The sequence below is a fragment of the Lissotriton helveticus genome, chromosome 7 (assembly GCF_964261635.1).
Source record: "Lissotriton helveticus chromosome 7, aLisHel1.1, whole genome shotgun sequence".
In the NCBI taxonomy this organism is placed as follows: Eukaryota; Metazoa; Chordata; class Amphibia; order Caudata; family Salamandridae; genus Lissotriton; species Lissotriton helveticus.
In genome coordinates this window covers 1,695,360,185-1,695,375,280 of record NC_136068.1, presented here as the reverse complement: position 1 = coordinate 1,695,375,280, position 15,096 = coordinate 1,695,360,185, and the positions used below count along the sequence as shown (strand labels likewise).

Below are 15,096 nucleotides of genomic sequence, written 5' to 3'. Positions count from 1 at the left end.
CAGCCACCAGGGCACCGGGCCATGCGGGTCTCAGAAACGGGAGGCTCCTCTCTCAGTGGGCGGTGCCGCAGTACGTCTCACAGCGCCAGCACGTGCACAGGTGAGCGGAATGCTCCCCCAGGAGGATCGGGAGAACTGTTAAATTATGTGACGGCCAGTCCGACACCGCTGTCCCCGGCCCGTCTCCACACGGGCATGAGCACCAACCAGGCCGGAGCTCCTCGAAATGGCCACCAATTAACACAGTGAAGGCAGTGGCTGTTTCAGGGTGGTTGCGGGAGTACAATGGGGCAGCCAATAATGCCCGCTTGTAGGACGGATAAATAACGGAGTGGTAGCGTCAAACCTCCTTAGAGTGCCCCCACCATCTTGGCCCTGTTAGCTACGCCCCCTACTAAGATACATTTTTCATACAGATGATCAGCAAATACATTTTGCATAAATTTGGGAAAATCTATGCACCTACCATACTGTGTCCCCACTTAGTTGCAATGTTAAAAGTCTAGTAGTTGGTGATGCTTAAAACTTCAGTCATCCTCTTTAAATGAATGTCAGACTAAATCCCATACTGTTGGAGGGCATCACTGTGATGACTGGCACTTTGTTCCTCATTGGATCTTTCGCTGCTATTTTAAAACTGTTGACGAGGATCCAGCCTCCTGGAATAACCCCTTGTTTCAGATCTGCACGGCCCGACCCCAGGCCATCTATCAAAGTCTCTTGGAGACCTGACTGTTTAGGAGTACATTTTTTATAAATCCATACTTGTCACCTTTGATGAAGTTGGCTAAAAAGCAGAAAGGGATGTTGGACCAGAAAGGCTAAATCCATTAAATCATTTCGCAATAAGTACAATAAATAAACATACATAGAATGATTCGAAATGCAAATTATATATAGTCACTGGTTTGCCTAAAAAAATCTGCTATGGATCTGGTTCTTCCGGAACTACATTGTAAACCGGTTGCTTAGAAACACATAAACTTTGCACTTTCTCCACACCTAAAAGTAAAATAAAGTGAACTCACTGACGCTCAATCAATCAATCAATCAAAACATTTGTAAAGCGCACTACTCAATCAAGAGTGTCTCAAGGCGCTGGAGGCGTGGGGTGCTGCTACTGCTCGAATAGCCAGGTCTTGAGTAGCCTCCTGAAGGTAAGTAGGTCCTGGGTCTGCCGTAGGAGGATGGGGAGGGTGTTCCAGGTTTTGGCGCCGAGGTGGGAGAACGATCTGCCGCCGGCGGTCATTCTTCGGATGCGGGGGACGATGGCGAGGTCGGCTGAGCGGAGCTGGTGGTTCGGGGTGTAGAAGGTGAGTCGTCTGTTGAGGTATGCCGGTCCGGTGTTGTGGAGTGCCTTGTGTGCGTGGGTGCATCAGATACTTCTGTAAAGCTGAAAACTAAACTATGGGAACAAAAGTAACATTCAACCAGATTCCCGGGACAGTGTGGTGTACCCACCACAACAGTTATTTAGGATCCATTTCAAGACTGCCATATCTTGAAATAGTGAAAAACTTAGGAAATTTGTTAACTTTATCATGCTATTATGTTGGTCAGTGATATGTCATTTGCAACTCTACTAGGATACCAGGAAAATAGATTAAGAATTGTTGTTTGATAATGAAAATGCTTTTAAAAAATGTAAGCAAAAGACACACAATTAATGGACGGAATGCCTAACAAATCAAAACATTCACCCCCAGTCAAGAGATCTGGGTTAAATCCATCATTCTTTTGCTCACTATGCCACCCCAGTTTAGACCTGGCCATAGGCAAATCAGTCTTGACCCTGTGCCTCATGGGAACAGTCCAACCCGAACTGCCAAGCCAGGTCCTCCATGGACCGGAAACAATCATCCTAGGAATGGTTTCGGGGTTTCACCCTTCTTCAGCCAGTGTAGCTTGATTCCAGTGGCACAGTGAGCCCCGGACCCACGTCTGGGCATACATTATTAGCTTTTCAGTGCACTTATAGTTTTACTATTTCTCCCTGTTCTTAAGTCATGCCATCAGTTTTTCTCAATGTACTGATAACATATAATGACCTTTTCTCAACCGACTTAAAATCACTATTACTTTTCATCAGGGTAGTTGCTATATAATAATTATACTTAAAACGTACAAAATACTAATTATGTTTTTCAATTAACTCACGTTATAATTTTCTTCAAATTATTGACAGCATAATATTACTTTTTCCTAATGTTCTTGCATATTACTTTTATGCATTGCACTTAAAATATGTTACTTTTACAGAAAGTGCTAACAACACATTTTTTTAGTGCCTGAAACATACCTTGCTGTAATTTTTTATAACTTTATGTTAAACATAGTATTACTTATTCTTCTTGCGAAATAAGTATGTGGTACTATTTTTTTCTCACTGTATTCACATGATTTTCTTTTTCATAGTGTACTTACAAAATGTTATTTTTTTCTCATTATGTTTACATTATTATTGTTTTCTTAATGTAACAGCATCATATTATTACTTTTTTACCACTTACAAGATATACATTTTCTCTGTCGACCTACTTTTTCTCAACGTGCTAACAAGATGGTGTTCTTTTTTCTACTAGGTCCATCTTGCCCCGTGAATATGCACTATGAGGTGTGTGGAAATGGATGCCCTGTCACCTGCTTTGATCTTTCCGCTCCAGTAGGCTGCGATGCACCCTGTACAGAAGGATGCTTTTGCAACAATGGCTTCATCTTGAGTGGAGACAAATGTGTGCCAATCGCACAATGTGGGTGTGTGTACAATGAAAGGTACTACAAGAGGGGGCAAGAGTTTTATCCAGGTGGGTTATGCGAGGAGCGCTGCACGTGCGGTGACAATGGAGTTGTGACCTGCATTGAGGTACTCTGTGGTGCCAATGAGGAGTGCAACGTGGTGAATGGCATCCAGGGATGTCAACCAATCACCTTTGGAAAATGCGTTGCATCTGGAGATCTTCACTACATTTCATTTGATGGTCTGTCCTTTGACTTCCAAGGCACCTGCACATACATACTGACCAAAGTAATTGAAGCTGAAGATGAAGATGACTCACGACTGTGGACATTCTCAGTTGTAGTAGAAAATGAAAGCTTTGGTAGCGGCAATGTGGCAGTTACCAGGATGGTGGCCGTGTCTGTGGATGGGTATACTATCATCATCGAAAGAGGAATGAAGTGGAAAGTCAAGGTCAGTCCAAACCTGCATCTACTCACGTTTTAAGGTATCTTTCATTTGAGAGAGAGGTGAGGGTGCCTTGAGTAGACCACTACTGTACAAATACCTTAAAAGTAGTGGCGATCAAGGATGGGAAATTTCAACAACAAGGCTAGTGGCTTGACCTGGTATCTTTGTTGTGTTCATGAGCACAATACTTCAGTACACTATACATGTAAGTCCAACATCAAACATTTCACATGTGAGATCGTAAATACAGATGTAGAGAAGAACAGTAACTTTCCTGTAACAATATTGTTATGTTCTTTGAATGTTACCTGGCAAAAGGGAGTGTATTTCAAGAAAGATTATCCTCAGTTTAAAAATTAATTTCTCCAAAAAACCATTGTCTCCATTTCAGCATAAAGCCCATTGACGTTGACTTTATGAACAGGAGCAAAGAGGGATGGAAACCCCAACCAGAGATTTATCTGTTCAACTTTAAAGTGAATCTCTAGCAAAGTTATGAAACCGGAAGCTCATGAGGACAAGATGACAATTACATAGCACCCTGGCAGGCAAATAGGGAAAATTGGACTTAAATCTTCCACTAAGGCAGAGGTTAAAAGACTGTCTTTTTTAAGTTCTCCGTTAGGGTAGAGGTTTCACTACCCAAATGTGTATTTCTGTAATGGGAGATGCCATTTTGGTGAAAAAGTAGATTGTCTCAAAAATTGGGGTTACATTGTCAGTGACCATCTACTAGTCTCCCCATCACGCTGAGCATTAGGAGCTAGTATGTTAGGGACACCATATCCAGCTTTCACAAAGATGGAAGTGGTCCAAGGGGGCAGTTCCACCTGATAAAGTGGTAGATAAATCAATTTAAACTGGTTAGGTGGTTTTCCACCATGAGTGGGTGAATAAACTCAAGACTTTTGCATAGCTTATGTCCAAAACCTCAGAGACCCCGATTACGAGAAGTTAAACTGCCAAAGGTGTGATAGCTCTACCATACCACCCCCTCAAAATAAAGATGAGTTGCTTGATTGTGCGCAGTCCTGACCAATATTTCAAGTAAGGCCTTTGCTAGTCATCGCATAGATCCTACACCATGGAGCCATAAAGTTACCTGATGTGAGAAAAATGTGTATGCAAAAACAAGTAAGTGCAGTCTTTGCAACTATTTTCCCATGTCTGATTTTTATTGGCAGGTTGACGGAGAAATTAACAATTTACCACTGACCCTCAATGACAGCTCAATATGGATCAACCAGGAGGGCATAAATATTGTTCTTTCAACTCATTTTGGTCTTACTGTGCTTTACGACACTGTCTATTATGTGATGATCAGCGTCCCGAGCACCTACAAGGGGAAACTGGGAGGCCTCTGTGGCAACTTTAATGGAAATAACAAAGATGAGTTCCAGCTGCCAAATAAAGAGATTTCCACTAATGTGAAGGACTTTGGCATTGCATGGAAAGTGGAGATTGATGGAGCTGAGTGCACAGATGACTGTGAGGGTCAGTGCCCAGTTTGTGATGCAACCGAGATCGCACCATACAAGGGTGTGGATTCCTGTGGTATGATAACCAACACAGCTGGACCTTTTAAAAACTGCCACTCCAAAGTCAGTCCCATAGCCTACTACAATCACTGCACGTACGACTTGTGCGCCATGGCTGGAAGCGGAGATATTCTTTGTAAGAGTCTTCAGGCCTACACGGCGGCATGCCAAGCTGCCGGAGCCAATATTTCATCATGGAGAAGCGCCTCATTCTGTCGTAAGTGAACACAATGTAACAAAAAATATATTTAATGGTCAAATTGTTCCTACCATTTAGTAAATAGGCTTATGTGCTGCATCTAAAAAGCAAAAAGGTTAGATTAACAAATCATAAATTTCAAGAGCCATAATGATAACCTACCAAAATGATGAAAAGTAGTCATGAATGAAAGAAAAAGCTAGTACAGTGCATAGACACAGACACTCATTAAGCTCTGCACGCAGCTCTGCAATGAAGAGTTAGGTCCAGCAAGTCCATTTTTATTTTGATGAAGAGAAATAAAAAGAGGACTGAAAGACCGATCCTACTTGAAAGGGGTATGCTGGAATCATGTGCCAAAGGAAAGGGAGCATAAAGGGATACTGCTAAATATAAACACACTAAGTAAAGAAAGGAGGGATGCAGATAGGAAGAATACATTCTCTCCTGCAGATAGAAAGTAAATATAATCGTATATTTGTATTGGTCAGTTAGTTTCTGCAAATTGCATTTGATCATTGTTTTTCAGTACTGTCTATGTAAGATTTGCATGCATTTTTTGACTCAGCATTTCAAGAGGTTATAGGATATTCCGCCAGGAAATAAGTGACACCTGAATATTTCCCCTCCTAATGATTTTGCAAGGTGACCTATTTTGAAAACAAATGAATTCAGATAAACAAAGAAGGTCCTGATTTCCAAAAATGTATAAGGGTGAGCACCCCTCAAATAAATCGCATCCAATCAGTTTAGGGAAAACATAGGTTTCCTCCTAGATCTTGGAAATGTCCTGAGAGCGGCTCATGATTTATCTGTGCAGGCAATGAATACAGGGGACTAGGCATAGCACTCCACAAACTAATTCAATTATACATCACATACAAAATTGGTATTTTATTAGGTCTATCCTAGACGTCTTGATTTTAACTTGTATCGTCTCCAGTAGGGACAATGCCTGGTGCCATTTAAGCACAGAAGCCAGTATTTCTTAAAGGTGAACAAACATATTCTAAAGCAAAAGTGGTCAGAAAATAAGATCAGCATGAGAGTGAGACACAGCTATATGCATTCTAAAAATGTTTTTTGTTTATTTTGCCCTTCAGCCTTCACCTGTGGTGCTAACAGCCATTACGAGCTCTGCACGTCCACCTGTAATTTTGGCTGCGCTCTTCTTGCTAAATCATCCAAGTGTACTAAACAATGCTTTGAAGGCTGTCAGTGTGAGGATGAATACGTCTTCGATGGGGACCGCTGTGTGTCCATGAACGAATGTGGCTGCATGTACCATGGAAGATACTTGAAGGTAAGTGCCATACCAGGTGTGTGAGGTCATCAGAGTTACCTTGTCACCTTGAATTCAATTCACCCATTCCAGATCTCTATTGAACAACAGAGACGGTATCATTTACAGATTTGCTCGCTCAGTGCAAAGCTTACAAACTGTTTTGTTTTTGCATTTCCACTCTCTTAAATGCACACATTTAACAATTTCACTTAATTACTGCATGATTTCAGACAGTACAGCTCAGAAATAGTGAGCAGTGGCTGCTTCTTTATGTTTTTGAGATTCTCAAGCTGAAAATCTTGATCTAAATAGCAGAAAGTCCAAGTTAAATTCATGAATTCTGGACAAGTGGTTCTAAAGCTTTAGACTTCTGCGGATCCTCACTGAATTACTACTGGGTCAATGGGACCAGGGCCTAAGCAACGCCTATGACCTGGATTTCAAAAACAATTTATAGGCATGCAGAACAAGTACACAACAAAGAAATACACGAATTATGATATATTTTATGTAATTCACAAACAACAAATATACAGAAATATAAATGTTAATGAGAAGGTTGCAGCTTTTTAAAAGATGTTTTCTTCCCAGTGGTGCGGAAACACAGGAATGCTCACTCACATGCATTTAAGTCTAGCAACCCAATGCAACCCATGCTTTACTGTGGATGTGATTCTGCATTATTAACAACCCGCATAAGGGCATGAATGAGTGAATGGTTCAGCCTATTAGAGTAGAAATAGCTTTAACATGCACAGGAAATGCTGGCATTAAGACACAGGGGTGCGGAAAAAAAACTATCATAGGTGTGAAGTATGTTAAAATAAAGATCCAAGAACTGTAGCGAAAAACAAGCTGTATCACAAGTTGCTTAAGTAGCTCAGTGGTTTGAGCGCCCAAAGCACAGATTTCAGTAAGCAAGAGGCCAGATATTTCATCCAGACAAGGCTACCTCAACCTGCAATCCTTCGAAGGTCAAGAAGACTGGTATCAACGAGTTGTGTAACAAAACGTAATACTGAAGTTTCTAGAGGTAATCTGCACCCTGTGAATAATCACTATTCTTATAAACAATATGTCACAAAGAGGAACACAAAGTAATAAGCCATGATTATTTAAATTGCATTTCACACTTTAACTCTCATGTGAAGGTCTAGATGACTTATGCGCTAAAAACATATTCAGAAATGAGATATTAAAAAAAGAGTGTCTCAGATCTCATTTGGGACTGGCCTTAGCAGAAGTCACCTCTCCTTGGAACTTCTTCAGAGCTGTAGGATATAGTTACAATAATATATATTTTTTTCTTTTTTATAAAAAATGTAAAAGAAGGATCTAACACCTTCAATGTGAATATTTACAGGCACCGTTCAAATGGATTGGGGGGCATATTAGCAAGAAACTCGTTAAAATTATCGCCGTTTTAGCGACAGGAAACTGCCGCTAAAATGGCGATAGTTTTAACAAGGTTCTTGCCAATATGCCCCTTCATTACCAGAATAATTTCAAAATTGGTAAACTTCCACTGTATCTGTAATTAATGCAGTCCGAAATGCGCTTTTTAAAGCAATGTATTTGAATTGTCCATAGGACTATTACGGTAGAAGAGAAATGGAACTTCCCTTTCTATTTGTCGCTTTAATTCCAAATAATTCCAGTCGTACTCTATTATAATTTATCTGAGTACATTTTAGCAGAGGAACGAATTCATTTTTTATTTCTTCAAGTAATTTTAGAAAGTGCTCGATACCAATTTAACATAATTTTTATAAAATCTTCATCAATGCAATTTGGTTATTTTACCCTTACCCCATCTCAGCTATTATTTAGCTTCAAGTAAAATGCAGCAGGAAAAGTTATAAATAAAGTGAATTGGAGGATGAGACTCTAGTGTAGGAAATTACATGATGCTGATTAAGAGCAAAGGGGTGAGGGTTTTATTTCTTCATTTATTTCTTCATTTATTTCAAATTGTAACCTGTAACCTTTCAGTTAGCGCAGAAGGAAATCGGATCACTGTGCAATCTGAAGAAAGAGCGGTATAGGGGAAGACAAATCCAACTGTGCAGGGAGGTGTCCATAGCTCATGTTCTGCAATCCTGATAGTTTGGAAGGCTCATTTACGATACGAGTCCGAATAGTTCGGTTTTCATTAGATTCATGAAGCACATGTGCTAGGGTCTGGGAATAGAAGGCTTAGGCACAGGGGCGTAGGAGACACTTAATTTCTGGGGGGACAAGGGCAAACTTTTTGGACTTGCCAGTGACCCTATACAAATCACCCATTGTCTGAGAGCCATACGGTCCGTTAAACTAATACAATCGTATAGTTTTGTATTGAAACATTGATAAAGGAAGGCATGTAGTCACAGTTTGCAAGTATGCTTTAATTGTTATTTACATTCACAAAGTAATTAGACAAAATGTGAAAAACATGTTTTTGAATCTTACATTTTCATGCACCAAGCAAACAAAGATGGGACGAAAAAAAAGAATATTAAACTGAATGCTCTTTGCGACATTCCTAAACCTCAAAATGCAATTGGATTAATATTGAAGTGTATTGGAGACAATGTACAAGCACACACAGCTGTAAGAGCAGAGAAATATCCACTTTGTGAAAGTAAAATAGTAATATGAAATCCAACCTCACCAATTAAGAGGATTTATCATTGCGATTCCAAAGATGTAAAAATGGCACATCTACTCCTTTCTAACCAGGAATTACAGCTTAAAAGAAAGTATTTAGGAATTGCCAGTGTTAATCTATGAGAGGAGTATGCCTCACAGTAGTCAAAAATGAATGTAGGTGTTTTTCACTACACAGGCATGCAAAACCTAACAGTACATGTCATACCTTTTAGTAACATAGCACACTGCCTTATGGGCTACCAAGGGCCCACTTTAGGAGTGATGTATGTGTAATAAAAGAGAAGTTTAAGGCTTGGCAAGGAATTTTTAATACCAAGTCGACGTGGCAGTAAAACTGCACATACAGGCTCTTCAGTGGGAGACCTGAGACATGTTTAAAGAGCTACTTGTCTGTGTGGCACATTCAGTGCTCCAGGCCCACTAGTAACATTTAATTTACAGGCCCTGGGTTTATGGTATACCACTGTACAAGTAAATACAATTTGCCAGTTGTGTATACACCAATGTTACCATGTTTGGGGGAGAAGAACATGCAATATAGCATTGGTCAGCAGTGATAAATTACTCAGAGTCCTAAGGCCAACAAAAATAATCAGCATAAAAAGGAGGTAAGCAGGAAAAAAGTTTGGGGGAAGACCACCCTAAGGCTGGCAGGTCCAATAGTATTGTATAGGATTCTGTGTGTCTGTTTGAGTATTGAATTCAGTCGGATCCCTTTTGGAAAACTCTGGTTTAGCAGGGCACAAGAAGGAGAGCGAAAATCGTTTCTCAAACAGTGTAAGTTTATCGCCTGCATTCCTGAGGCTGGAGAAAACCATAACGCATTGCAAAATATACAACACAATACCAAAACTTTTGTTGTCTAATCTATGAGAAGCTTTATTGCAGATGTATGATATGAATGTAGAGCGCACTGAAACCACATTATCTTGCACAAAATTATAAGAAGCCCCATGAGATACATTTGCAATAAGAATTAGCCGTGTGTGGGATGCTAAAAAAAATGAGATGTAGTGTGTGTGGGAGATGCATACCAATGTAAAAAAAACGTGCAGTGTGAGACGAGACACATATGTGATGCTCACAGAAGATTGGATATAGTGAGATATGCAGGATGAGGTGTGTGGCATAGCTCAGACATGAGTTGTTAGTTTGGTAATGATCACCAGAAACATAGTGTTTGTGTGTGAAGCTTACAAATGATTGCAGTGGGTGGAAGGTTACAAATGAGTAGTGCGTGGGATCCATCAAAGCACAAAAACTTTGTTATATGGGAGGCTCACAAAAACTATAAAAATGCTCAAAACTAGCAATTATACCTCATGCTAGGTTTATTCGAGCCAAAGAAATAAGCATTTAATTGAAACAATGATTGAAGGTGTGGAGCTCTTGCTCAAGAATATGATGATTTATTTACAAATGACATTTGGAGAGTTGCGTATTAACAGTGAAGTAATCTTTGGGGAATAGCTATTGCTACCAAGAAAAAAGGTCAGATGGGCAGGATAACTTGGATAACGGGATGTAGGTGGTGATGCTCCAGAAGATGAGCCAAGGGTGTCCAACACGCGTGACTCTGCTTCTGAGCATGTCCTGGAGGAGTCTGAAGACCCCTTACTGGAGAACCCTAGTCCCTCAGCGAATAGTTCTATTGACACAGAGGGATGCCTTAGCGGTAGGACCCTTTTATTCCTCCTGGGAGTGTACAAGGAGGTCAGGGGAGGCCCAGGTCCGCCTAACTTAATTTCCCTTCCCCTGCCACTTCAAAATGGATCTCCATCTATAGCAAGAGGGAAGATTCTTTAGAAAGGGTATACTACCTGCTCAGAATCAAGAAGGAACTGTTCACCCAAGATAAGGAAATCCTAGGAGTACAAAGAGAGCTAGGAAAAATGTGGGATTAGAATCCCATGGTGGTAGCACTAGTGAACCTAGTTCAAGTTCAAGTTTTGGTATTTATAAAGCGCACTACTCACCCAGAGGGTCTCAAGGCACTGGAGGGAGGGGTTTACTTTTTATCGAATAGCCATGTTTTCAGTTCTTTTCTGAAGGAGATGTGATTCTGAGTGAGGCGGAGGTGGGTGGGGAGTGAGTTCCAGGTCTTGGCAGCCAGGAAGGAGAAGGATCTGCCACCCATGGTGGTTTTTCGGATGCGCGGGACTGCGGCGAGGGCTTGATTGGATGATCTTAGTTGGCGGGTGGGATAGTAGAAGGACAGTCGGGTGTTGAGGCATTCGGGTCCTAGATTATAAAGGGACTTGTGTGCGTGTGTAAGAAGGCGGAAAGTAATTCTTTTTTGACGGGAAGCCACTGGAGGTTTTTTAAGTGAGCGGTGATGTGCTCTTGGTGCGGGATGTCTAGTATGAGTCTCGCTGAGACTCATACTCACACCTAGAGTTAGGGAACAGTCCTTTGACACTGGGAACTTGAGCAGGATAGTCCCTACTTACCAGGAGGGTGATGACATCCATAAGTGGATTACTGCTTTAGAGAAGGCCTGTAAAGTTCAGAAGGTTCCTCAAGGGCAGTGGGCAGCTATACTATGGTTCTCCTTTGCTTACAAAGGTAGGGACAAACTCTTGACTGTAAAGGAAGAATATGCAGACAATTACAAAGTCTTGAAGACTGCCTTCATAGATGGCTTTGGATTAACTACTGAGCAATACAGGGTTAGGTTTAGGGACACACAGAAGGTACTCACTCAAGACTGGGTAGATTTTGTAGATAGTGCTATTAAGGCTCTGTAAGGCTGCTTCAGGGAAGTAATGTGCATGATTATGAGGGACTGTACAATTTACTTGTCAGTGATCTTATCCGTAATAACAGTCAAAATCAACAACTGCTCACTGTATTACTGGATTCAAGCTAGCCTGGCTGATGAGGGGTAATGCCCTGAAACCGGTCCCAGGATGCTTGTTTCCAGTCCAGGGAGGACTAGCTCGGCAGTTTGGGCTGGGCTGGTCCCATGAGGCACAGAGACAAGGCTGATTATCATATGGCTGGGTCTAAACTGGGGTGGCATGGTGAGCAAAAAATGATGGATTTAACCTGCATTCCGTCCATCATCTGTGTGTCTTTTAAAATCAGCACCTGCACCAGTACCTGGTGGACTCGGTCTGACCTCTACCCAAGAAATGGGAAAGATGGCAGACATGTGGATCCGCACCAGGGTGAAACAATAGTCTCATGGTGGTCGTGATCAGAAGAGGCAAGGTGCTTCTAAGGCCCAGGTGAAAGGTGGGGTAAATCTAAAGAAAAAAAAGAAGTCTTCTGAAGGTTCCCACAAATCTTCCTCTGGGGGGTAGTACCCATTCCTCTTACTCCTCTAACACAAAGCCTTGGTGCTATTTGCGTAAGGAAAAAGGCCATAGGGCAAAGGATACCAAGTGCTCTAAGTCTAGCACCAATATGGCTACTACTACTCCTAAACCTTTTAGTGCCCCTAGTAATAACACTGGTAGTAGTAGAAGTTCCCCCAGAATTTTAACTGAGTTAACCTTGGGTGCTGAAGTGGGTTCTGGCCTAGTCAGAACACCCACTCAGGCTGTTTTAGTCTGTGATGGTGGCACTGAGCTCGCCATCCTTATTGTAAGTCCCACTAACTTGGGCAAATACAGACAACAGCCTATCATCAATGGAAAGGACAGATCATTCCATGGCAGTTGTTAATCTCATCTGGGGATGGGTAGATGGCCCAAAGAGAGTTGTGGTATCCTCAGACCTACCTGTGGATTGCCTACTGGGAAAAGATTGGGAAACGTTAGCCTGGTCTGACGGGGTGTAATTGACTCATGCAGAATTTATGAGAGTTTCAGTCTGTGTATTTGCTGTCACTTGAGCTCAGGCCAAGACATTAGGCACTAGGGGAGCCCAAGATCTTGAAAATAATGGACCAGCCTGCTCCCAAGAGAAGGAGCAGGAAGGGTAATTATTTATACTTCTTTAAGTCTCGCAGTGAGAATTAGCCTCATGAGGGGGATGGATCTGAGAACCTTTGCACAGAGGAGCTTACCCTGACAAGGCAGAGCTACTGGGGCAAGGGTCCTTCCAGGGAAGCCTTGAGTCTGGAGCAGAAGGCCTACCCCTCTTTTGAACAACTCAGACAGCAAGCTGCTGCTGAGGAAGCAGGGAATGTTAGTGGGTCCCACTCCAAACCATTCATTGTCCAGACAGATGCTTCAGAGATAGGGGTAGGTGCAGTATTGTCATAGCTCAATGCAGAGGGCCATGATCAACCAGTAACGTTTATAACCAGAAGGTTGACTTCCCGGGAGAAGCGTTGGTCAGCTGTTGAGCAGGAGGCCTTTGATGTGGTCTTGACATTGAAGAAGTTGAGTCCATACCTCTTTGGCACTCACTTCATTGTTCAGACAAACCATAAGCCTTTCTTATGGCTTAAAAAGATGAAGGGTGAAAACCCTAAACTTTTGCGGTGGTCTATTTCTCTACAGGGGATTGAGTTTTCAGTGGAACATAGACCTGGGAGTAACGATGCCAATGCAGATGGACTTTCCAGATATTTCTACTTAAAAAAAGAAGACTCAACTCGGCAAGGTTATCTCATGTCCTTACGTTTGGTGGGGGCTTGTGTAGGTAAGTATGATCTGCTTCCATGGTTAACCCCAATTTTTGCCTGGTGTACGCTTGTTTTGACTGTAGTCTGCTGGGATCCTGCAGGACCCCAGCAACTGTGCTCTCTCCCCTACATTGGCTCTGGTAAGTACTTTGGTAAATTCACAATTGACTACTGGTGTACCCTGTTGGTTGCTAGTGTATGGTACCAAGGTACCCAGGGCATGGGTTCACCAGGGATCTCCTGTGGGCTGCAGCATGTGCCACCTATGAGAGGCCAGTTAAACTCCAGCTAAATGCCTGCCATTGCAGTCTGTCTGAGATGTTGCCTGCACCTCTCATGACAGATATACGTTACTCTATATCTGAGGTCACTGCACTTAAGTCACCCCTATGGTAGGCAGGGTGCTTTGTTAAAAGTGTGAGGATGAGGATGAGCAGGACACCAATACAACTCCCAGAGATGATTTTCAAGGCTTTGCAAATGTGGTCAGCCATTTTAAGGTATATAGTGGACTTCAGTTATTACAAGGTATCTAACTATATACTGCTGCACTGAACCTGGTCATATTTGGTATCAAACATCTTGAAATCATACCCCAACACCGATTCTAGTGCTGGAAGTATGATCCCATGTATTGGGGGACTCCGAAGGGGACAGACTCCTGATAATAGCCTTTCAGGGTCTGTCAGCAAGCTTGTGCTGCTGTCGACCACATACCTGATTCTGTCCTCCTGCTGCTGAGCTGAGCTTGAGTAGGTGAAGGTGAAGGTAGAACAATAGGTTTCCTGTCACAGAGCGGTGTGACCACCTCCTAGAAAGAACTTAGGGGCATATTAGCAAGAACCTCGTTAAAATTATCGCAGTTTTAGCTGCAGGAAACTGCGCTAAAATGGCAATAATGGGCTTGCTAATATGCCATGTCCTGCACATCTAACCTGGGCTTCCATTGGAATTATATAACAAATATTAGCAAGCCCATTATCGTAGTTTTAGCGGCAGTATCCTGCCGCTAGAACGGCGATAATTTTAACAAGGTTCTTGCTAATATGCCCCTTAGTGTATTGGGCTGGGATGGGGGTGCTCTCCAGCGCCACCAGACTGCTTTGAAGGGCAGATTTGGTGCCTTCGTTGCATACTCCGGCTTGAGCCAGTTCAGGAACCTTTGGTTCCCGCACTAGTGCAAAACTGTACGAAGGACAGGGGAGTATCCTCCCCTCTGTCCAGCCCCCCTTCTGGGAGGGACCACAAAGTTGTACCAACTCTTTCCCTAGGGGCTCCCCTGTGGTGGGTCCTCAGATTCATCATGGATCATGACTCACCTCTGAAACCAAAAACACTCTTCAACGTCTGGACACTTGGACTTGTGCATCAAGGAAGACACTTGCTGCTCCTGGTCTCCCTGTTCTTCAAGTCTTCTGCGTCTTCTGTGTCTGTGCTTCATCCAGGTTCTCCAGAAAGCCTGTGGGCATCAAGGACATCCAAAGTGATCTCCCTTGGCTTGAAGACGTCACTTTCCTACATCTGCAGGCACCGCAATGAAGCTGACCGGTCGTACTACGGGCTTCCCAAGGCCCAGAAACACATGTGGTGGTTCTGAAGCTCCCTGGAGGCCTGACCTGTTTTCTCTGAAATTGTGAGGACAGTATTCCTTGTTAAAGC

At 42.4% G+C, this 15,096-nt stretch overlaps 1 protein-coding gene across 1 annotated transcript in view; it reads left to right on the top strand.

The window, feature by feature from the left end:
• The window catches only part of LOC144769642 (uncharacterized), a 1,000,462-nt gene that overhangs the window by 145,121 nt on the left and 840,245 nt on the right, over positions 1–15,096 (top strand). The window contains exons 16-18 of the mRNA XM_078653818.1: positions 2,583–3,190; positions 4,372–4,942; positions 6,028–6,227. Coding sequence (XP_078509944.1) covers positions 2,583–3,190; positions 4,372–4,942; positions 6,028–6,227 — 1,379 coding nt within the window. The remainder of the gene's footprint in view (positions 1–2,582; positions 3,191–4,371; positions 4,943–6,027; positions 6,228–15,096) is intronic.